The sequence below is a fragment of the Pteropus medius genome, unplaced genomic scaffold (genome assembly GCF_902729225.1).
Source record: "Pteropus medius unplaced genomic scaffold, Ma_sr-lr_union100, whole genome shotgun sequence".
NCBI classification, from domain to species: domain Eukaryota; kingdom Metazoa; phylum Chordata; class Mammalia; order Chiroptera; family Pteropodidae; genus Pteropus; species Pteropus medius.
The window spans coordinates 21,168,221-21,191,640 of record NW_024349802.1 but is presented as its reverse complement, the minus strand read 5'-3'; the positions used below and the strand labels follow the sequence as shown (position 1 = coordinate 21,191,640).

At 45.7% G+C, this 23,420-nt stretch overlaps 1 protein-coding gene and 1 non-coding gene across 4 annotated transcripts; both read right to left on the bottom strand.

The window, feature by feature from the left end:
• Positions 1 to 121: 121 nt before the first annotated feature.
• Positions 122 to 22,890, bottom strand: LARP1 (La ribonucleoprotein 1, translational regulator). 3 transcript variants are annotated; one of them, XM_039836674.1, is made up of 18 exons: positions 22,829 to 22,890; positions 22,505 to 22,570; positions 21,404 to 21,578; positions 20,369 to 20,500; positions 20,086 to 20,292; positions 19,824 to 19,986; positions 18,851 to 18,995; positions 15,368 to 15,542; positions 15,089 to 15,258; positions 12,735 to 13,127; positions 11,794 to 11,917; positions 11,466 to 11,671; positions 10,890 to 10,996; positions 9,855 to 10,006; positions 7,419 to 7,563; positions 5,622 to 5,731; positions 5,364 to 5,491; positions 122 to 3,801 (listed from the first exon to the last, which is right to left on the bottom strand). In XM_039836674.1, the coding sequence occupies exons 3-18, from the start codon at positions 21,525 to 21,527 to the stop codon at positions 3,592 to 3,594; spliced, it is 2,691 nt and encodes an 896-aa protein (XP_039692608.1). In that variant the 5' UTR covers positions 21,528 to 21,578; positions 22,505 to 22,570; positions 22,829 to 22,890; the 3' UTR covers positions 122 to 3,591. The 3 variants fall into 3 exon arrangements, with proteins under 3 accessions (XP_039692608.1, XP_039692609.1, XP_039692610.1); XM_039836675.1 differs by having other exon boundaries at positions 20,164 to 20,292; XM_039836676.1 differs by having other exon boundaries at positions 20,185 to 20,292.
• On the bottom strand, positions 16,521 to 16,639 carry LOC120581782 (5S ribosomal RNA). The gene has a single exon (XR_005647379.1). It is a non-coding gene; the product is annotated as a 5S ribosomal RNA (ribosomal RNA).
• Positions 22,891 to 23,420: the final 530 nt, after the last annotated feature.

Here is a 23,420-nt window from a genome sequence, read left to right as displayed (position 1 = left end):
CCCAGAAACCCAATGGCAGAGCCCTGTAAAGGTTTCATGTGCAGAGCAATGTTCCTCCCTCATCAGGCTCCGTCCCTCAGACCCAACAGCTGTACCCCAGATGGGAGACCAGCCAGTACTGTGCCTTTTCAAGTTTTTATTTTTATACATTTTTTTTTGTATTAAAAAGAAAAGCATAATTACCACAAATTACAAAGGACTAAAGCAGGACTAGAATAATGAATGAATCACTTCAGCCTGGAAAGCGGATACTCTCAATAATATTAATGTTATAATACAAGCTCATTCAAGTATTTTACATTTTTTTGTCCTTTTAAATGTGATATCCTAGCACATGGTAAAGATAATGTACTATGAGCATAAGGTAGAACCTTCTCCACAAAGCCAGATGGCAAGTTTTCCTCTCCAGTGAGAAATGGGCTATAAATTCCAATCGTCTCTGCCTCTGCCATCAACATGGCTGAAGGAGAGGGTGGGGCTAGGGCAAATCCAGGGACCCTTCGACACAGGATACTTTGCGGTCCCACTCAGGAGGGTGCCAGATGATCCATACCGCTCTGCCCAGGCTTTTGGCAAAACACCACCCCTACCCTCCTTAGCGAGTTGTCTCCCTTGCCCCTCCCTGCCACTGCAGGGCCTTCTGAGCAGCTTACTTTCTTTTGTAAAATCAATCATCAAGAAAGGGGGGAAAAAAGAGCTACAATGGAACGGAACAAAACAAAACGTAACAACTTTGACATGGGGGCTCAGCACCTCCACCTGAGCCCTAAGGGTCCAGGCTGGGGCAGGGCCTGCAACCACTCTCTAATGGTACATTTGCTCCCAGGTTCAGGAGAGGGCGAAAGAGAAACCTGCCCCTTAGCAGGGCTGAGGCACACAGACCTTCTGATGTTTGATGCCCGAAGGCTGTGTTGGCATGGACCAATCCTGGAAGGGCACAGGATGAACAGAAGGATTTGAGCAGGCTGTTGCTTTGTGTCTCAGATCTTGGATACCCATGGGAGGATGGTGGATGTGAAGTGGCAAGCCCTGATGGCCCCTGCCACTCCTGGCATGCTTGTCACAGATACATCGGTCCTAAATTCAAGTGTCTTCAGAAAGTGAAGATGTAAACTACTCTTTGCAACATCAACTCCTAACATGTTACCAAAAAAAAAAAAAAGTCTCCTCCCTCCCCATCCTCAGTCTATGTTGAGATGAAGTCGTCTCCTCACCCCAAAGGGCCTTCCTCTTTCTGTGGTGTCTGTGGGGAGGATCAGGGAGAAGATGGCAGCCCCCTGGCCTGGAAGTAAAGCATAGATCAGAACAGCCTTTCCCCACACCCTCAAGGCTTCCTTGTGCCCCCAAACCCAGCAGAGGACAAACACTGAGGTTTCTGCGGTGCTGGATACAGTACAGGGCTGAGCGACCTGAAGAAAAGGGGAAATAAAGCAAGAAAGAGGCTGGGGTGCAAGCGTCCAGTGTCTGATACAACATGGGGCAGGCACCAGACTGGGCAGGAAAAGGCCTCAGATCCCATTGTCAAAGCAGAGATCAGACACACATCCTTGGCTTTTGAGACAACTGAGATGGGCTTCCCACATACTAGCCACTAGGAGGGCAGAGATGGGTGAGGGCACAGACCAAAAGACATGAAGTGCCCGAGACAGAGGCAAGCCCTTGCCAGCCTGGGAACTGTCCCCTACTCCCATACTTTGGGCCCAACAGAGGGAACACTTGAAAAAGAGGGCCAAGGACGTGTCAGTGATTGAATAACACTACCATGAACTTCTCTGTGCTGCCTGGTCCCCACTGGGGGTGAATGCATTGTCACTCCCACACATGACACACAGCCCAGTGTGTGTAGGTCAGTCCTTCGTCACCCGTCCTAGCTTCAGACACTAGTAGACTCCAGCCATTCCACTGTCATTCACAGCCCAAGCCAAGCAGTCAGTGGCTGGAGAAGTCAGGTATACTCTATGTCCACATATACCTTCCTGCTGTGGGGTTTCTCCAACTGGCAGGGCTCTCCCCAGCCCCGAAAACTCCTCCTCATCCCTCATTCCCAGGCAGGGTCAACTGGAGGGTGGGCAGGGATGGCTTGCAGAGGGGGATGCAAGATGGGGAGACCCCACCAGACAAGGGAGGAGAATGGCATCTTTCTCCACCTTGTATGAGTCGAAGCCTCCTTGAGGTCTCAAAGACCTTTCAGGGCAGCACAAGAAACATCTCCGAGCCTCGGCAGTCAGGTGTTCACCTTCCCCCGCGAGGTGGGGAGATGGTCGAGCTGAGCATAAGTGTGTCACAGATCCAGGCCAATGCTCTTCTCCAACAGTTTGAAGCAATCTTGGCCTTGGGGTTCCAAGGGTAGGATGAAGGGTGTCACGGCAGGGCAGAGCCTGGCGTGAGGCGACAGTAAGCAGAGCGAGGACACGACAGTGGCAGCAGTGTACAGACACAGGACGTCAGCTCCAAACGATGCAACAGCAGGGATATCTCGGGTGCGGCTCTCATCCAAGCCGCGCCCAACTCTCGTGCCTCCAGGCAGGAGGCTCTGTACATGCAACTCAGTCCAGAGAAAGATTCTAGCCAATTCAGCCCAGGCACATCCAGAGAAGGTGGGAGCTCTTCAAGTTGACTCCACCGAGGAAAACAGGCATTTGGGTATTTCAGATTCCCGCTCCACAATAAGGCAACTTTTAAAAAAATATTATTTCCAAGAACAAAACAAAACAAAAATAATTCCAAGGTTAAGGGAAAGATATCACTTTCTGTGGATTAGGTGGGGGTTTTCTGATTTTTTTTTTTTTTTTGGCCTTTTGTCTGGATTTGTCTTTTTTTTTTTTCCAAGGATGGAAAGGTCAGAGAAAAATAAAATAAATCATCTTTCAATAGTCTTTTCTGGTATGAGCAGCGTCTCTCTGGGCTGAGGAGTAACGGGCATGGGAAGAGGGGAGTGGGGAAAAGGCCAAAACCTTCCCCCACCTCCACTTTTAGATCCTTTGGTTTCCTTCTCCCGGAAGATGGCAGAAGGGCTTGGTGGGGACAGCAGGGGGAGAACAACGGTGATGGCAAGCCCCAGATTATAAAGGGGCTAGTGATCATGGGGCCCAGGGGTGCTGCCGGAGCCTCCACGGGACAGAGCTGGACAGTGGGGCCCACAGGGCCTCTTGTGGGCTGCATAGTTGGCTTGAAGGGGAGCAGGAGGCGGCTGTGGGGTGAAAACCAGGGTTGCGGCCTACCAGCCGCGGGCAGGGCTACAGAGTGATTTTGGTAATCCAGACGAACTATCAATAATTTAAAACTTGATATATATATATGTATATGTATATATATATATATATATAAAAAAAATTTCCCCCCTTTCCCTCCCCCCGTAGAAGAAGCTAGGATGTAAGGAAGAGTCATGGAGAAAGGGGGAAGAGGGTACGTGGAGGCTCCTGCCCAGGGGGACCTCTGATAGCCCAAATGGTGTATACACTGCGACTCAGCACGAAGGCCCATCCTAGTGACTCCAGGCCTGTCCCTTCTCTGTCCACTCTCCTGGGACTGGGCACCTCCATGGACTCTTGCCCACCCCCTACCCCCAAACCCCCAGGGCTAAGCGGTTTTTCACTTTCCCAAAGTCTGTGTGTCCGAGTGCTGGCCTGTCCATCTGGCATCTTCCCGGATGGGCTGGCCGGTGGGTGGTGTGGGGGGTTGGCTGATCACGGTGGCAGGCCTGCTGGAAGACTGGGACGGGCACCGCTTCCTGCCCTCACCGCTGCCACCTCCTGCTGCCACTAGGTGTCGCTTGTGGTTGCCCTCTTCACCCATGGGGGGCTGCAACAGAGGGAGGAGTCACGGGTGATTAGGGGATACTACCCACACCTCCTCCACGCTGCCTAGAGACCTCCTAGTTCTCATCTTCAAATGTAATATAGATAACGAATAGGTTTAACCTTAAAAACGAATTACTAGTTTTATTGAGCACATTGCTATGCTAGGATGCCAAGCACTGTGCTATTTTATGTATTCACTCATGGCTTCTACGCCATCCTTGGATGCAGATATGATTATCCAATGTTGCAGATGAGGAAAATGAAGCACAGAAATTTGCCCAGCATCCCATATAGCTTGTATTTCGTGAAGAGAAAATACGGACTGAGTCCACTAACTGCTCAAAACCAGGCCTTTATGAGTTTCTGCTTCTGTTATGAGAAAGGATCACTGCTCAGGAATTGAAACGTGGAATGTGGCATGCAATATGCTGAGAACACTCAGCTCAGAAGGCCCAGAGGCTCCTGGGACTGCCCCATCCCCTCAAGGCCCTAAGCAGGACACTGATGTAAGCGTCAGACCATGAGCCAGTCTGGCCGCTCCACTTAAGGTCCTATAACCTCAGAACATTTCCTTCCCTTTCTGGGTGCCAAAGTTGAGCCCATCTTGTCCCACCCTAACTGGTCTTCCTATTACAAAGGTTCTCTGCACATGTCCACCCACCTCCAACTCCTAAAGGAGGGAGTACTGAAGGATGGAAAAAATCTATTCATCTTTATATTGGGAGACCCGGGCAGTGCAGCCACAATGTCACTGGGTGGTCAGTGGCTTCAGTTTACCTGTTGTTCCAGCGATGATGATAAACCCTACCCACTTCACCACTTTATAAAGGTTAAATGAGGTCAATGTAGAGTGCCAAGCACATAGTAAACACTCGATCAAAGGCAATTTTTAAAATAAATGTGGACTATTATTGCTATTTACTTGTATTTGCCTTTTTGCTGAAAGATTTCAGGGAAATAAGATAACTGGCATATCCCAACTACATTATAAACTCTTTGAAGGTAAGAGAGTTTCACTCATCTCTGGAGTCCCTGAAGCATCCAGCAGAGACATGTCCAATTACTCCAATTACCACTTTCCTTGAAACACCCAGTAGCAATAACCCTGATCCACCACAGGATGTCACTGTTGAGCCACGGCTCTAAGAAGAGCTGAGGGAGATGCAGGGGGGTGGGGGGGGGGCAAAAGGGTGGTGGGTGGTGAAAGAGAAAGAACTGAACATAATTTATTATAAATTTCTGGGGTTGGAACTGGCATCTTCCTGAAAGAGCATCTCCTTGGGTGTCCATCTTGATGATCCAGTGGCTCAGACATAAGTGGGAAAGAACATTGATGGTTTAGCTATTTTCTACCATGGGAAAGGGAGGGAGACGCAACTGTATTATTACTCCTTTCAATTAGCCTTCACTGTCCACTTCTCACCCCCTAGTTTACAGAAAACACTAGGCTCAAATGGGGGGAGGGAGGGTGGGAGGAGTTCCCTGGGTTAGTGGCATGGCTGTGGCCAGATCCCACGTTTCTTTCCTGATCTCTGGTCTAGTTTTCTTTACAGGAAAACTCACATCCACTCGGAAGTCTTCGAGACGTCGGAATTTGCCGAGGTATTCTTGAAGTTTGGGGTCAATGTCCAAATTTTTGGCTTTGGAATATTTCAAGAAGGCCCAGAATTTCTCCAGCCCATAGAGCTGACCTGTAGGGAAAGAGGAGAGAGAAGCAAAGAGATGCTGGGTCAGTGAGTAGTTGAGAATAAACAGGTTCAGAGGAGAGGGAGGTACGGTGATACAGGCTCAACTGGGGAGTAAGGGGAAGGTGGCTCTTACCGGCTTCGTAATCTTTCACGGTTTCCTCCTGAAAATCCTTGAATATGTCCAACCGGAACTTCTTTTCCAGGCCATAACTATAGTATCGAAAAAGGCACTCCAAACCATATCTGTAGGAGAGCACAAGTCAGTGAAATCAGGACTCAGTTTCTTCACTTGTAAAACAAGGAAATGTACCCACATTAATAGATGAGCTGCAAAACAGTTTAAATACAATGGATTATCAAGGAAATGGCAAATATTCTTTAGGAAGGCTAACATTTTATGCTAGTCTAAGTGGGTCCAACATTAAATGTTTATAGTTTGCCAGTGGTCAGCAAACTCTGGCCAAATGAATATCAGCCCCTTGCCCACACCGTCTGTTTACTCCAATTCGTTTGTGAAGCGTCATTGGCTGCTTTCTGCTACGAGAGCAAAGTTGAGTAGCTGTAGCAGAGACCACAAAGCGTAAAATATTTATTGTCTGTCCCTTTACAGAAAAAGCCTGCCAATCCCTGGGATAAGCTCTCTGCAAAGCCATCTGACCATGCCAATGAGTAGGTCTGTTAATTTATCTGACTCAGAAATTTCACTTCTAGGAACATGTCAGGGAAATGGCCAAAAATACAGATTTAGATTTTGCAAATGTACCAAAAATGTTCATAGCAGAATTATTAAACAAAAGCTAAATGTCTAAGAATAAAGTAGTAAGTAGTTAAGAGAAACATGGTAAATCTAGAATATCTCATATTAGAATAATATAAGCTATTAAAAATTATAATGTAAATATTCACTATGGATACTGACAGATGCTTATAATCAAGTGGAAATGAAATGTTTCAAAGTGTCATATGTAAAATGAGCCCATTTTTGGAAACAAATACGTAAATCTTCCATCTACACATGCGTATAAAGTCTGGAAGGGCACACATGTAAATACATTAACGCTGGTTATCATTCTGGAGTTGGAACTCTTTAAGTGATCTTATCTACATTTTCTAAACGTTCAAGCAAAAAGACATACTTCTGTAAGAAGGCAAAAAAGTTAATTATTTTAACAACACAGAAAATGCTTATGTTTATAAATGATAAATAAGAAACAAGAAGGCATTCACGGAATGATATCTAAAAACATGAACTATGGCAGAACATCAACACTGGCTGTCTCTGGACTGAAGAATGTTTTCCCCCAACTTCTTTAAACATTTCTGTACTTTTCAAATTGCTTACAGAGAGAGCACATGTTACTTGGGGGAAAAAAGAAAAGTCTTTAAAAGGGTTTTTTAATACTAAAATATTGACAAAAACCAAAGTATCTATTAATAGGAGACTGGCTAAATAAATTATAGTACATCCATACAGACTATAAAAAGGAACAAGAAAATTATTTATGAATGGATATAGAATGATCTTTAAAATATAGCATGAAGTAAAAAAGCAAAGTGCAAAAAGCATATGTAACAGAGGTCATCTTTTGTGTAAACAAAAGGGGTATGAGAGACACACAGGTGGATGTCCTTACTTACATGGGCAAAGTATTTTCAGAAAGAACCCATAAGATTCTAACAATACTGGTTGCCTCTGGGGAAATGAACTAGATGGCAAGGGACAGGGATGAGACTTTTCACTACATAATCTCTGAACTGTTGAATCTTGAACCATGTGTATATATTACTCATTCTAAAACAATAAATTTTTAATAAAGTTTGTGAAGTACATACACAAGGGATTTCCAATTACAGTCTGGAAGCAGACCCACCAGGGACCCCTCGCCACCTGCCAAGCACCAGCCAGAGCCCCCTCTCCAACTCTGCTCACCTGTAGCCTTCTTTGGCATCCTCCAGAGCCAGCTGCTTGAACTCCTCATACATCTTTTTGTTGAAGTGATCTCGGAGGAAGAAGGACCAAAAGCGGAAGAGAGTGTTCATCTCCTGAGACTGGCCAATGCCCAAGCGTTTCCGCTCTGATGGGGGAGGAAGAAAGGGAGACGTGTGTCAGGACCAGGCTGCCTGTGCTTCAGGGGGAAAACGATCCTGGAGCTAAAGGACCTCGGTCCTTTCTCCAGCACCTTCCAATTCCCTTGCTCATCGCCTGCCTCTTTAGTCTTTAAGGAGATAGTTACTGAGCACTAATTACTCTGTGTCAGGCCCTGCTGCCAGGCACTGGGCCTGAGCCTCACCAGAAGCAGGTGGCACCAGCTTCTGAACCAGGTCAGCCTGGTCTAGCCCTTTACCTCAAATGGTATAGCTCTCAAGCGTAGTTAGAACAAAGAAAAGCATGCAAAACAGTTTGTACATTCTAACAAATTACATTAAGTATTCGTTATCAATGATTATTTCAGGAATCCTACAATATTAACAAGCACAAATTGGTAACATTAAAAACAGTACACAACACCAAAGCATAAGCAACTAAAGAAAAAAGATAAATTTGATTAAAAAAATTAAAAACTTTTGTGCTTCACACGACACTATCAACAAAGGAAAAACAATCCATAGAATGGAACAAAATTTGCTGCTACTCAAGTATCTGATAAGAAACGTATCTAGAATATATCAAGAAATCTTACAACTTAATCATAAAGACAAACAATCCAGTTAAAAAATAGGTCAAGGATCTGAACAGACATTTTTCCAAAGAAAAAATACAAATGGCCAAAGTGGAAAAACGCTCAACATTATTAACTACCAGGGAAATGCAAATCAACCCCATAAGGAGGTATCACCTCACACCCACTAGGCTGGCTATAATCAAAGACAGACAATAACAAGTGTTGGGAGGATGTGGAGAAATAAGAACCCATATATAATGTTATCAGGAAAATAAAACGGTGCTGCCACTTTTGAGAACAATCTCATGGTTCTTCAAACAGTTAAACACAGTTACCATATGACCCAGCAATTCCACTCTTTCACCCAAGAAAAATGAAAACCTATATCCACTCAAAAACAAAACAAAAGGGGTATGAGAGACACACAGGTGGATGTCCTTACTTACATGGGCAAAGTATTTTCAGAAAGAACCCATAAGATTCTAACAATACTGGTTGTACAGGAATGTTCACAGCAACATTATTCATGATAGACAAAAAGGGGAAACCCAACTGCCCATCAATTAATGAGTGGATTAAAAAAATGTGGTATATCCATATAATGGTATGTTATTTGGCAATGAAAAGGAATGAAGTACTAAAACATGCTACCTTGAAAATATGTTAAGGGAGAGAAGCCAGTTACCACATATTGAATTACTCTGTTTATATGAAAAGTCTAGGAAAGGCAAATCCATAGAGAATAGGCTGGTGGTTATGTTGACCTAGGAGGAGTTGGGGGCGGGGCGGCTGGAAATGGGGAGTGAGGGGTAAAGGGGCACAGGTTTTCTTTCTGTAGCAATGGAAATGTTCTGAAATTGATTCTGGTGATTACATTGTACATTTGAAACAGGTGAATTGTATGGTATGTGAATTGTATCTCAATAAAGCTATTATCACGCGCACACACACACACAGGTGAAAAGGTGATAAATCGAGCATTTAGCATCCATGTTTTGTTGAATCAAAGGGGGTAGCATGAGTTAATAACTACAAGTGAGTATTAAGATTGGTTTTGAGCATCTTTACACAGCTACAGTTAAAAGATGTCTCACTTTGTGACAGAAGGAAACACGAGAACATCTGGAGAAGTCTTTTCCTTACACTATTTTCTAGAGTGGAGTAAGCAAACTTTTTTCTGTAATGGGCCAGAGAGTAAATATTTTAGGTGCTGCAGGCTACATGGGGGCTCTATCATAAATTCTTTTTTTCCTTCCACAACCCCTTAAAAATGTAAAAACTGTTCTTAGCTCAAGGGCTGTACTAAAATATGCTGTTGGCTAGAATTGGCCCACAGGCCGGAATGAGGTAACCTCTGTTCTAGGAAATACATGCTGCCTCACATATACGTTTTGTGATGGACAGTGGACCACAATGGACAATGGCTGAGTTGGTGATTTTGCCAGAAATGGGAAGAAAACTCTTGACACTTTTTCTATCAGTAGAGGAAGATCAAAGAACAGGAATGTTCCCAGTGCCAGATCCTATCAGCCTTCTGTATTCCAAAACTGCCCGGACTGAGTATAACTTCATCTCTTCCTGCTATAATGTCACATCACTTTTTGCTGAGGTCAGAGAAAATAGTCACCTACTCCACCAGCACTTACACTCTGGATCTAAGCAGTGACCCCAGAGGCTTAGCCCCGTCCCCATGTGCTTCTTACCATTAAGGCAGCGCCTACGATACTTGTGGTAGACGTGTTGTGTGAAGCCATTTTCCTTGAGCAGCTCATGGGAAGGATGCTGGAACTTTGGCAGCGACTGAGGGGTACAGCCATAGCTGCCAACTGTAGGTGTCCCTTCTGAGGGGCTGGAGCTACAGAGGCCATAAGAGAGACAGTGTCACCAGGTTCCCCAGAGAAACTGGCCATCAGGTTAGCAGGGGCCCTTCTTGTGCTTTCTATCAGCTAAGATCCAGCCTCTCACATGGCAACAAACAAGGAAGTCCAGGTACTGTGCTAGGCCCTTGACTTACAGTCATGGTGACTTGCTCTCTGCATCAATCTTTGGACAGTATTACAAAGAGGTCACTAAGGCTCACAGATTGGGAGACTCATCGCGGGTGATGGGGCTATTTAAAGGCAGTGATCGGTACTATGCCCAAACCTCAACTTTTAACAATTTTTTTTTATCCTGAATTAACATTTACTTTCTTCTTGAATGAGCTATTATAGGTTAACCCATCTATATTTTTCTTAAAACCATGCCTATTTCAGTCTGTACCACCTCTGTAGGGAATAGAGTACACACATCAGTGGCTCCCAAACCTTGCTTTGGAACAGGGAACACTGGGGCCATTTTACGAAAGATAAATAAAAAGGAATCCGGGCCCTACCCCCAGAAGCTGAGTTAGCACATCGAGGAGTAGAGCCCAGGAACCTGCATTTTTATTCATTTATCTGGCTCTCCTGAGGTAGGCAGCAAATATCCTCATTTGAAATTAATTCAAGGATATTCTCTGAGAATCTGGACCCATGTAGCTGTGATACTACTGATTTAGAAAGAAGGCTTTCTCTTCCCAGGCCCTTAACTTATGTTCCCAGGATTAAGACAGATTTCTGTTTTGTTTTTTGATTTTGATGAACATTCCTTTAAAAATTTTCTTAACGAAGAGGTTCTTTCTTCCTGATCCCATCGATTTCATGGCTCTCTCACCCACCCCATAATTAGCCAGATCTTTCCTCCCCATAGCCTCACACCTGATGGAAGCAGTCCGGGGCCTGTGCTCTCGAGAATCCATCACCCAGCCCACATGACTCTCCAAGGGTGGGTTGGAGCTGTGTCTTGTCTTCCTTTTCCGAGGCATCTACAAAGGTCAGTCCAGTATTTGTTATTTCTTGTACTCATACAAGTGTGAGGAGCATATCAAGCATTTTATTGGAGTAAGATCCCCTCATAGGTATGTCATCTCACAATTTACAAATCATTTTCACATTTATTCTCTCACAATGTCCACAGCCATGAGCTAGGAGCTCGTATGCCATTTCACAGATGAAGAAAATCGAGGCTTGGGCACAAAGTGATTTGCCCAAGGACCTAAACCTGGTGAGTCCTCCTCAGGCCTTATCATGGCTACATGGGGCCACCACTCCCATATCTAGTCCATTTTGTAGATGTGGTCACTCAGTCTCAGGTGGGCCCACCAGCCTAAGAACACAGAGCAGATGGGGGATCTGGCATTTTCTTGGCTTAAACAAGGCAAGAGAGAAGCAAAGCACTGGGATGCAGTGAAATGGGCCCAAGACTCTTAGCAGCCCAGCAGGAGCACACCTCACCTTGGCATCTAGTGTCCGTCCTTCCTTCACCACTGGGTAAAACCGTGATGTCTGGCTTGAGTCTTTGAGCTGCGGTGTCCGGGGAGTACGGGGGGTCCTGGCATTACGATAGTTTGGCGACTCTGGGACAGTGGTTGGGAGGGAGCGAGCGATAGTAGAGGGCTCAGGCGCACCAAACAACTTGTTCGCCAGGGCATCAGTGGGAACTGCAGAGGCAGAGTGGGGTCAGCAAGTAGGGGCAGGCCCGTGACTATCTATCCTTGGAAGGCCCCGACAGAGGGCTTCGGACCTTCCCGCCCAAGCCAGGATCCCAAGTGCTGCCCCTCACCTTGCTGGAATCGGGGTGGCCCGGGAGGAACCTCCTGGTTGGGATCCACAGGGGGCTCAGGAGTTAGTGTGTCAAACTGCTCCCGGCTGATCATGTTGACTTTCTTAAAGTTCTCAACTTCTTGCTGCAGAGGATACAAGGTGGGTGGAGAAAGATGTTAGTAAGAAGACTGCCCTAGCCTGTTTAGGAATCAAGACGTGCAGGAAGTTGGAGAGGGCAGCTCCCACGTCCACATACGTGGAATTCTGGTCCCCAGGCTCTCAGCTGCCTCATCACTATTCCTCAAACCCAGTCGCCTGGGTACAAATGTGCTAACCTAGAAGGGGTTAGTACTTGCCCACACTTCTCTGTCTCCAGACTGAGATCAGGACTCCGTCTGGTTCCTCAGGAACTCACTGCAGACTTCCCCCCAAATCTCTTCCTGCCACTCTCTCCTCACCTCCACCAAACACACTACTCACTACACAGGCTCACCAAAGGCCCACCCTCCACCACATATATTATATTCACTCTGTAAAAACCTACAACAGAGGTTTTGACAGTTTCCATGTAGCACCTGTTTTTTAAAAGACCTACCTTTTTTCCATCTTCCATACTCAAAGCCAGCTCCTTAAAAAGCCTTTAAACTTTTTTATATGCCTAAATATTTAAGAATAGAAATGACAATCTAATTCTTGTTCTCTTCCCTATAGAAGTGTCTGACTGTTATGACGTCAAATATGGATGCTCAGGTTGCACAGTAACCACACTGGCAGAGTTTACAAATGCTCACACAGCTCTTCTCGTTCTTAATATCCCAGTAAGGTTTCAACTGTCACCCCCTTTTACACGGAAGATACTGAGGCTCTGCACTCCAGGTCACATAGCTAATCAGCCTTCCTCTTTCCCATGCATTATAGGCTCCCAGGCCCCATCCTCACCATTCTCTCTCCGAACCTCACCTTGATCTGGGAATACTCAGGTTCGAATTTTGCTGTCCACAGGTCCTGCTCATAGTAGAAGAGCCCATCGTTAATGACCTTGGCCAACTCAGCACTCATTTTGGCACGCGAGGTATGGTTGCCTGTACGGTCGCCCCCTGGGTGCCGGCGCATGTAAGGTGGCGTCTGGGTGACAATGAGGATCTTGTTGACATCCCGGTCATCAATCTCATAGTCAGAGTCCTCATCAGACCACGCAGTGAAGGTGTTCTTCCGCCCATCCATCTGCTCCATCTCCTCATCAAACAGGAAATCCAGTTCCTCTTGCTCATCCTGATCCTTTGACACCAGCTGCTGAGAGGGCAGCTGCTGAGGCAGAGAGGTCTGGTGGAGAAGCCTGGGCTCCTCTGACTTCTAAAACGGAGACAGACCAAGGGAAGACAGAACTACCAGGGTGTCCTTAGACCAGGTTCCACAGCTGTCCCATGATAGAGAGGTCTCAACCCCTAAACATGAGATTGTCACAACTGTGGCCCTGATAATGCCATAAAGTCACATGTGTCAGCCTTGGAGGCAACTTCGTGGAGAAAGGATGGGACATCTCCCATAAGGTTTCCAAGTTTCTCTCCACACAGCTCACATCAGAGTCATTCACAATGAGATGACGAGTTCCCTACAGTCAGGAACTGCTCTCATTCCCCTTTATATCCTACACAGCACCTAGCCTATGACGGGGTACATGGCAGTTCAGCAGGTTGAATCATCCATTTATCAATCTACCCAACATCTCCCAATAAAGCTTCATGAAGCAAGGATCATATCCTTAGTATCTAGACTGAGACCTAGCAATAGCAAATGTTCAACTGATGAATGAGCAAGTACCCACTGGTACCAGGCCCCGTGCAAGAAGCTAAAAGCAGAACAAACAAGACAAGGTCCTTGAACTTAAGCAGATCGGTTAAGCAGGAGAAAAAGTCAACCAACCAGCCAATGGAGTGCAAGGCGGTACAGTAAAGACTACACATAGTACTCGTAGCAGTACACAGGGAGAGGGCACTTAACCAATAGGGGCGGGGATGAGGACAGTCAGGGAAGACTTTCTAAATGAAGGGACTACTAAAAAATGAGTATAAGGCAGACGAAGGGAGGGACAAAGGGTGTACTAAGCAGAGAAAATAGCATGTCCCAAAGGCAAGAGAAACAAGGGGTTTTCGGCAAAAAGAAAATCTTTCAGAGCCTATTCATAGGCTGAATTGATCTGAGACTTTGAAAAGAAGCATCTGTCAATTTTCTACTGTGCAAAGAGCTTTCCATATAAACTCCAAACCTATTCTCTTTTAGGATTCCAGACAGGCCGGGTGGGATTGGGGGCTGTAATTCTAGAATGGAGGCTAAGCTGTCTCTAGCCTTTCCAAAGCCTTCGCAGTCTGCAGGCCTGGAACTTGTAAGGCCTTTGTCCACTTACTACCTCTCTCCTCCTGACTCTAACCTGATCTCTGACACTTCTTGGAGGACCGCAGCCAGAACAGATAAGGAAGTTGGGGCTGAAAAGGCAGGGAAGAGGAAGGAGATGAGGGAGGTAGTCACAGTGGTACAATGGAAAATGAAGCACAGATTTCCACAGACCAAAGTCCAAGGTCATCTCTGAGGCCTCTTTATAAGCCTCAGACCAAAGAGGGTATGGGGAGTGGGGAGGGAGATGGAGCAAAAATCTGTTCCTGAAAAGGAAGGCAGTAATTTCAGTTTGAGAGTAAAACACTTTTCTAACAGTGACCTCAATTAGTACTATTGTACATTGCTTTACTATTTCTCTAGCAGTCTAACTCCTCTTTCCTTCCATCTGAAGAAGGGGGAACTGAGATACTGAGATATTAAAAAAATGTCCCAAGGTCACACCAGCCATCACTGACAGGAGACCTATGTTCTCGTCTATAGACTCTGTCTAGGATGTGCATCAGCTCCCTCTCCTTTCCCCTCTAGTGAGGGCCTGGGAGGCTTACAAAGGTGCAATGAGGACAAATTCAGGAAAAAGGAACTTAAAATACAGCCCCAGAGATTTAAATGGAGCAAAAAGAACAGCCAAGCATCAAGAAACTTGGGACACTGCTACCAGAGGCTTCATGATCTCCTGTGAAAAATGCTACTTAGGAACTCATGCAGCTAGGGCTTTCCTGAGGGGTGGTCATCACTGGAAATGCAAAAAGGCCGCATCAACCCTCCTACAGTCACTGGTGACCTCAGCCTACATTATGACTCTGAGCCACTGGCCTGCCAGCTAGCCCCACAGAGCCCACCCAGAGCTCTGTGTCTATACAATATCCCCTCACTCCAGCCTGGGCCCCCAGACCTCAGGGCAAGGGACAGGCCTCACTCACCTTGGGTCGTGCTGGGGAGGGCCGAGGCCTCTTCTTCACTTCAATCCAGTTCTCAGAATCCAGGTCAGGCAGGCTGGCAGACAAGCCCTTGGGCAGTGTCTTTAGGTTGCTGACCTCCTCTGTTTTCGTTGGCACTGGGGTGACTGCCCGAGGAGAGCCAGGCGCCGACTCTGAAGAGTGGAAAGGTGAGGTCCTCATCCCTCCAGTCCTCCTGATGAGGAGGACTGCTGGCCAGAGGACAAGGGCAAGGAGGCATCTGTATGCCCACAGGGTACCTACCTGTCTCCTTTTGGTAGTGCTGGCGGGGCACAAACTCCGGGCAGTTGAGAAGCTGAGAGAAATCGGTCTGAGAATAATCCACGATTGGGGGACCAGGAAGAGGCCATTTCTCGGGCTCCTCCCTCCTGCGAACTTTCTCATCAACAATCTCTACCACTTTGCTGTCCTTCAGGGCCTGCAGAGGAGAAGGAAGGGGAAGGCTCAGAGGAAAGACTTGGACAGACTGAGATTTAGAAGCTGGTAGATGACCAGGCCCCCACTCGCTCAGGCATGAGTTCCGCATTCCGCGCTGACAGGAATAAAAGAACACTGGCACCCTCTTCCACAACTGGTGGACAAGTGAGATGTTCAAACTTGTAGGAGGCACCAGTATGAAAAACACACCTGCCCTGACTCTAATATTCTGCATCCAATAATCTGCCCCCGAGAAATACCTGCACAAACAAGAAGTATAAAAAAAGTCTATTCATAGTAACATTGTCAGCAACAGGCGAAAATGTGGAGGCTTCCTAACTTGCCACATGAGCAATTTAAATAAATTAGGGTATATCCATCCATTCAGCGGAATACTACTCAGAAATTAAAAAACACCCTCACATGTGCCAAGGTGGAAAGAAGCACAAAGAAACAGGTCTAGGTCAGCGAGTATAAGAGCCCACTGATGTCTGAATTTTTAAGTAAAAACATACAAATAAAAATTTTTCTAAGATTTGCAGGTAAACTGTTATGAGTATTTGTCTCTAGGAAAAAGGGTGAAGAGTGAAGAAGGGAAAAAAGTCTTTTTAAAAAATCTTTTAAATATAAGAGAAAAACATATCAATGTATCACAACATCCTCTGCTGGTAAGGCTGGGGAAAGAGGCAGTCTCATATACTCATGGTGAGAACAGAATGCAAAAGGCACAGACTCTGTAAGAGAATCAGGCAATAGTAAGCAAAATTACACATGCATTTCCCTTTAGTTCAGTCATCCCTCTTCTATAAACTCACACCAAAGACATACTGGCAAAAATAGGAAAAGATATATATTACTATGCTCCTAGATATGTTTATTTATTTTTATTTTTTAATTTTTTAGGCGAGGCAACCCTTAGTTCACCTCACAGATTGCAAGGACCTTGTCAGCTTATGATCCCTTATTTTTTTATTTTTTACGCCTACAGCACCTGGTCTTCCTAGGTGGTCTCCCATCCAAGTACTAACCAGGCCTGACCCTGCTTAGCTTCCGAGATCAGACAGGATCGGGCTTGTTCAGGGTAGTGTGGCCGTAGACGCTCCCAGATATGTTAAGTGAAAACATAATGAAGGTGAAGAAATGCACGTGTTATATGCTACCAATTATCTAAGAAAGAAAAAGGAGACAAATATGTATAGGCATGAGCTTATTTTTATAACGGAAAAATTCAAAAAAAAAAAAAGAAAAGAAAGGGAAAAAGGTGGAAGTGAGAGAATTTTAAGTCGGACTACTATAAATATACCATGCTGACTTGGAACCATGTAACTCTTTTACAGAAATGTAAAATAAATTAGAAATTAAGGGGAAAAAAGCAGTTCCTAAAATTTGAAAGCAAAATGAAACTAATGAACATATGTCAAGTTAAAAACATAACCACCCAAACATTATTTCAAATAACTTGAAAATACAGTCAAATGACTGTTAAAATAAAATTTAAAATTAAAAAACAAAATACAAAAAACACGTTTTTAGTAGTAGAGATAGTATAAGAATAACGTGTATAAACTGTGGAGTAAAATAAATGAATAATTATGTTGACATTAGAAATTAGAATTTTTGGCATGGGAAAAACTAGTTATAAATAAAAGATCCTTAGGGTTAAGTAAGGCCCTGTAGTCCTAAATTTTAATAGAAAATAACAATATCATCTCATGATGTATTTTGGGAAAAAGCTCCAGAAACAATGACCAATCAAGTATCAATGAACACTCTATAACTTTCATGTGTTGTGTCTAAATACCATAAATACCATTTTCCCCAATTAGAGAAAGTAGAGTTCCTTGGGAAAAATGGCCAATTCCAAATCTTGGGCAGGACACGTACAAGATGCACCAACGTTCCACTGGCCAAATATGGAGCAATCTGATTCAGCCTATCAACTGCAATGGACTGAAATAAATGAAATATGTTTGAATCTATAAGTTGTTAAAGATATAAGAACAGAACAAAAAACAAGCTTAAATCTCATTGGTCACCTTTGAAGGTTACTAGGGATCAACTCATAATTCTGAAAATTGGTTAATAAAGAGAAAAATCCAGCATTTATTTATCTACCCTTCTTATACAAACTAAAAACCTCTTGGTAAATGAAAAGCTGATGAAGCAAACATCCTCCTCAAAGAGGTATTCCAGCTAACAAATGAAGACAGATTGATAGAATTAGAGTATAACCATTTTGCAATCCCCAGTGAAATAACAGGCAATGATTGCCAGCAGCGGCTTATATCACAAGGAGAATGAAATGAAATGCTAATGTGCCACTGGAGAGAATATATCATTATCTATAAAATAAAATAAGTAGGGCAGGATTAAAACCTGAATCTTATCAGGCCTCTAGATCAGCAGTCCCCAATCTTTTTGACACCAGGGACCAGTGCTCCTATGAGAATCTAATGCCTAATAATCTGAGGTGGAGCTGAGGTGGTGATGCTAGTGCAGGGGAGCAGCAAATAGAGATGAAGCTTTGCTCACCCACCAACCACCTTTTGCTGTGTGGCCCGGTTCCTAATAGGACATGGACTGTACCAGTCTGCAGCCGGGGGGTTGGGGACCCCTGCTCTAGATAACCAATTTACAAAAAATCTGGAGTACAGAATATGTTAAATGACACCACTGTGTTCTGCAAGATATACGACTTAGTTTATTCAAATAACAAATTATAAGGAATGGGGAATAGAGACTTAAGATAACATAAGGGTCTTATTTTATTTAGATCCTGATTCTCAAACTACTAAAAGAAAATTTCTTTGATAAGTGGGGTAAATTTGTAATTGGCTGAACATCTGGTGATCGTAAAGAAATATTAATATCTTTACTTTTGATAATGATATTTCAATTATGTTTTTTAACAGGCCTTTATCTTTTAGAGATAAGTACATGGATGAAATGTCAGGTTATCCTAACATTTTCTTCAAAATAATCTGGGAGAAGTACCAGATGAAGGAGGTAGATGAAATGACTGGCTATGAGCTGAAAATTCCTAAGGCTGGGCGATGGGTTCATTAAACTATTGTTTACTTTTGTAAATGATTGAAACTTTCCATAATAAAAAGGGGGGGATAGGGAGGGGAAGGAGAAAGAAGAAGAGCAGGAAGGGAGGGAAGGAGAGAGGCTGGCTAAGCCATGGAACTTTAGCAAAAGTAATCAAATAGGAGCTCTTCCAAGGTTTCCTGCCTTGGCCCAAACTCCGGCTCCACAAACAAGGACCTTTCTTTCCTCTGCACCCCAGCCCCAGGGATGGAGACATACCGCAAAGATGAGTGAAATGTCAGTGGTAAGGGCCTGCACTCGGTGGAAGGAAGCAATAAGAGTGATGGGAAGGAAGCCGTCAGCATCCATTTTCCGTCGCAGGAAGAAGTCTCGCTCTAAATTGTCCACGCTGAAGTAGTATTCACTAGATGGAGGGCAGAACAGGTATGACTGCTGCTGCATCATTTACAAATACTGCTTCCATGTTCTACTGTATATCCCAGTGACTTCACACAGACTCTGACTTACCCCGTCCCTATTGTACATACAAACAGTTTTTAGGGCTGAAAAGAAATGTTATTCTCTCATGGCTCCCTAAACTTGGGTCAAACCATTCCCTCTGCCCTTCAGGCCCTTTGCATGCCTGACGAACTCTTCACTTCCCCTTCTGCTCCTAAAACACATATCAAACTCTACTGCCATGCTCTATTTCCTTGTATGGCTCCCCCAGTGGACTGTGAGACAATAAATCCGAGTGGTTAGGAGCTAAGGTTCTGCAATCAGACAGAAATGGATTCAACTATGTGTCTTGTCACTTAAAAGTTGTGAGACTCTGGGCAAGTTACTGGGCCTGTTTGCTCATCTATAAAATGGGATAAGACCCAGTTCAAAGGACTTAAGTCAATAACTGCAGGATTAAATAAGGGAATGCCTGTCAAGCACTTAGCACTAGGCTTGCCAATAGTGAGGACTCAATGTTTATTAGCACTCTGACCATGCAGCCATTACACAGAAGTGGGCAGAGTCTCGACATCTTCTTTCTATTTTGTTAGTGGTAATTTATAATTTCTTAAGGTAAATATGGTATTACTTTAGAAATAAATAACTTCATAAAAGTGATCTTTCTTAGCTCCAACCAGGGCAGCAACTGCTGCCAGCACCAGAGGGCCTGTCCAGCTGCCAAATTCTGGCAGCTCCCAACCCCCTACCCATCTCTCCAGGAAGAAGGGCCCCCCCCGCCCCGCCCACTCACATCTGGCGTTTGATGTAGTCTTTAAGCAGCTCCTGGTCCACACTGTAAAGCTCGGTGCTGCTGACATTGTCAAAGTAGTAGGTGATGTTGTTCATATACTTGGGGGTTCGAGGCCCATCTGTACCATCAAACTTTCGGTAGCCAAACTGGTAGTCAAAATGGGCTACAGGGAAAATGGGTGTCATGAGGGAGGGGCGATTCCTGCCCACCGCCCCCGCCGCACTCCCTTGGACATCCCGGAGCCCAAAGGGGCCTCACGTACTTCGAGTGCCACCCCGGCCGCGTCCCCGGCCACGACCACGCCCCCGTCCACGGCCGCGGAAGGAAGCCCGCGCCCCACCAGCCCCATCACTCTTCACACTCGATGTCTCATCCTGGTCGTGCCAGGCAGGCTCCGATTTGGTCTCTGGTTGCCAGGCTGGGGTGGGGGGGGCCACAGGCACAGGCACGTAGGTGGCAGGCTCAGACCCTATGGGGAGAGGGGGAACTGGTCAGGCCTGAGGGTAACCCCCATGCCCAGGCCCTCCACAGTAGGTGGTGCATACCTCTGATCTCCCCGCGGTTGGCAGGTGTGTGTCGTGGTTCTGGCGTCGGGCGAGCAGGGCGGGAGACCAGTTTCTCTCTGGATACTTCAGGCTTCATGTCTATCTGCAGTGGTACCCACTTGTGTTTGTTCCCTGGAGGATATCAATGGCACATCAGAAAGACCTGACATAGTAGTTCCTCTCAACCATCCCTACTTCCAACCCTTCTTCTCCTGCCCAGGGATTCAGGCCTGAATCACCATCTGGTGACCTTAGGCAAATTCCTTTCTTGCATTGGACCTCACTATGATGGACACTCCTACTTGACTCTCGACATCGTTTCTCCATGATCAGAGAACCCCCTTCTGGAGCCTGACACAAGACTACCCAGAATCAAGACTGTACTCTCCAGGCTCCTATTAGACTTGTGCCAAAGTGCTGGCTACGAGAGCTGAGTGACAGTAGTCAATTCCAGGTTGAGCCCCTAAAAGGAAGGGAGCCACTCTCCCCCTTTCCCTTCTTACTAGCAGGAATAAGAAGGCAATAGTGAACCACCTTGAATGAGAAGAGCAAACACACCACAGGAGAGGAATCAGAGTTGCCATTTAAGTCCTGGCCTACTTACTCTGAACTGTCAGGTGAGAGAAATAAACTTCTGTTTTGTTTAAACCACTGTTACTTTGGACCTCTGTTAGAGCAGCTGAAAGCACTTTAACTGTTTCAGCCAGGGCAATGAAAACTCATCTTTAAATGAAATCTTTCATGGGATAGCAACATATCAAGACACACAAAGAATACACTGAAGCGGGGACTTCACCTATCTTACACACTCCTATAGGGCTCTACTGCTGAGAACAGGGCTTACCAAATGCTTGTTTAATAAGGGAAGGAATTGATGGACGAATGGCTGATATGAAGCCTGCTGGCCCAGAGGCCTACACCAACCAACCTAAGGGCTGTTTGGGGGGTCCTGAAATTCCTCTGCAGTCCTTATGTTCTGACATTTCACAATTCTGCCCTGCCACCTTCTCCCAAGCCCTCCTCCAAGCCACTCACCTTTCTTCTTCTGCCCGCCTCGCTGGCAGTCCTCGTCCCCATTCTTCTCCTCCCCCGATTCATCCGATTTAGTTTTCGGGCTCTCCTTACTATCACTCCCCTCTCCCTTCTCCTGTTCCTTCATGTCCTTTTTGGATGGCAGCTTACGGGCAGGCTGAGACTTGTGGGACTGTGGCTGCAGTGGGAAGTAAAGTAACAGGGGACATGTGATGAGTCTGAGAGTCTCTTGGGATGGGACGGAAGGGAGCTTCCTGTCACTAGAAAGACCAAGCGGGAGCTGGAGTATGTGATGGCAGGTTGTGCTGGATGTATTCTAAGGTCCTGTTTTCACACCTGTGATGCTTTCACTAGGAAATGTGGTCAGACAGGAGGTAGGAGAAAATCTATTTCTCCAGCTTCCTCAAGTCTTAGTGAAAGAGACAATCCCCAGGACGGAGGGGCTGGGGGGCTTGCAGGTGCCAAGCATTTACTCCCTGCAACAGGAGCACATCCAGGTAGTCTGTGGGATGGAGGACAGGTTGGCCCTTGGTCTGCCCACATCAACACTGTCTGAAAACTGAAGGCTAACCGATGGTCACAACCAGGGAGGAACCTAGACCATCACCTCAGAACAAAAGCACCAGGAAACCGAGGACTGACCAGGAGCCCTTCCTCTGCTGGGACTGAAGGGAGCTATAAAAACTTCTCCAAGGCATGTTAGAGGTAGACACCTGGCCAATGATCACTCTCCTGCTTTACTCACTGGCAATCCATGAGCAGTGATATAGAACCCTGGCTCCAGAAAATGCAACACTCCTGACTTCCAATTCCCACTTAGCCATTAAGGGATAGTAATTAACCTCTCTCAGCCTCATGGCCTCATTTGTAAAACGGGAATTAAAGGACCTACCTTTAGTCACTGTGAAGATGAGGTGAAATGATGAATAGACAGCACTTGGCAGTCCCTGATACACAGTAAGGGCTCAAATGATGATTCTTAGCTATTTCAGTGCTGCACAGATTATATCAACCACTCCTCTTAAGGTTAAGACCTGAGGCTCTGAAAGCTTGAGAAGCCAAGTAGACAGAGTTCCATCCTGCCCATACCTCCCTCAGACTCACCTGCACACTCTTGTGGGCTATCTCTCCAGGTGTGGGCCAGTTGATTGCATCTCCAAAGTCACCAACCTGCAAGGCACATTCTATGAGGGCCCCAGGGTGACCCTGCCTCTACCATTCAGCCCCTCACCCAAAATACAGCTCCGCCAAGAGATCAGAGGCCAAAATCAGTCCGTCACTTGGACCACCACACTGGAGGCCCAGAAGGGGCTCGCCTGCTATTCAGAGGATCCAGAACCACTTGACAACTCAGAAGCATTCACTGAAACAGAAAAGAGGCCACCACCTCTAGGAAGGCCTTTTGGGTTGCCCACTCCTAAGCCTTACCTTGCTGCCTTTGCGCTGTTTAGGAGTTGCTGCTCTCACCACCTTGGCTGGAGCAGAATGTTCTGTGAAAAGAAGGGAGAGATGGTTATGCAGAGCCCGTGGGAGAGGACTACCACCAGCTAGCTCTTCACCCTCATCGCCACTGCCACTCCACCAAGCAACCTGCAGATTCTCAGGCGAGGAAGACATGGGAGAGAGTAAAAGGACATTGCTGCAACACCAGTAAAAAAAAATTTTTATTAGCCTCTTTCTGAAGAAATCATGGAAAGTGAGCTCATGGAAACAATTGGCAGCCAAACCTCAGGAACTTGACTCGGAGGTGGGAGGGCTCTCACAGCCCTATACCCTCTTGTAAAAAGGGCATCAGGACCTGGAGAGGTTAAGTCTAAGGCAGACAGAGTCCACAAGAGTTCTATAACTGATGGCTCCTGAATCACAGCAGATTCCATAAAGGTAGGGTCTGAAAGACCCTCTCTGAGCCTACCATTCTAGAAGTCTGCATGTGAGCAGACCTGGGCTAAGTGATCACGTGAAAGACAAGATAAAAACCTTAACTGGGCAATGAAGAAGTCCTCACACACAAGGGCCAGCT

Bases quoted from the DNA above. Each gene is read 5' to 3' on its own strand.
- LARP1 (XM_039836674.1), bottom strand. From the start codon at position 21,527: ATGAAGGAACAGGAGAAGGGAGAGGGGAGTGATAGTAAGGAGAGCCCG. The intron at 19,987-20,085 runs GTACGTGAGGCC...TTTTCCCTGTAG, and splicing joins CGGCCGGGGTGGCACTCGAA to CCCATTTTGACTACCAGTTT. The intron at 7,564-9,854 runs GTAAGAAGCACA...CTCCCCCATCAG, and splicing joins TCGTAGGCGCTGCCTTAATG to AGCGGAAACGCTTGGGCATT.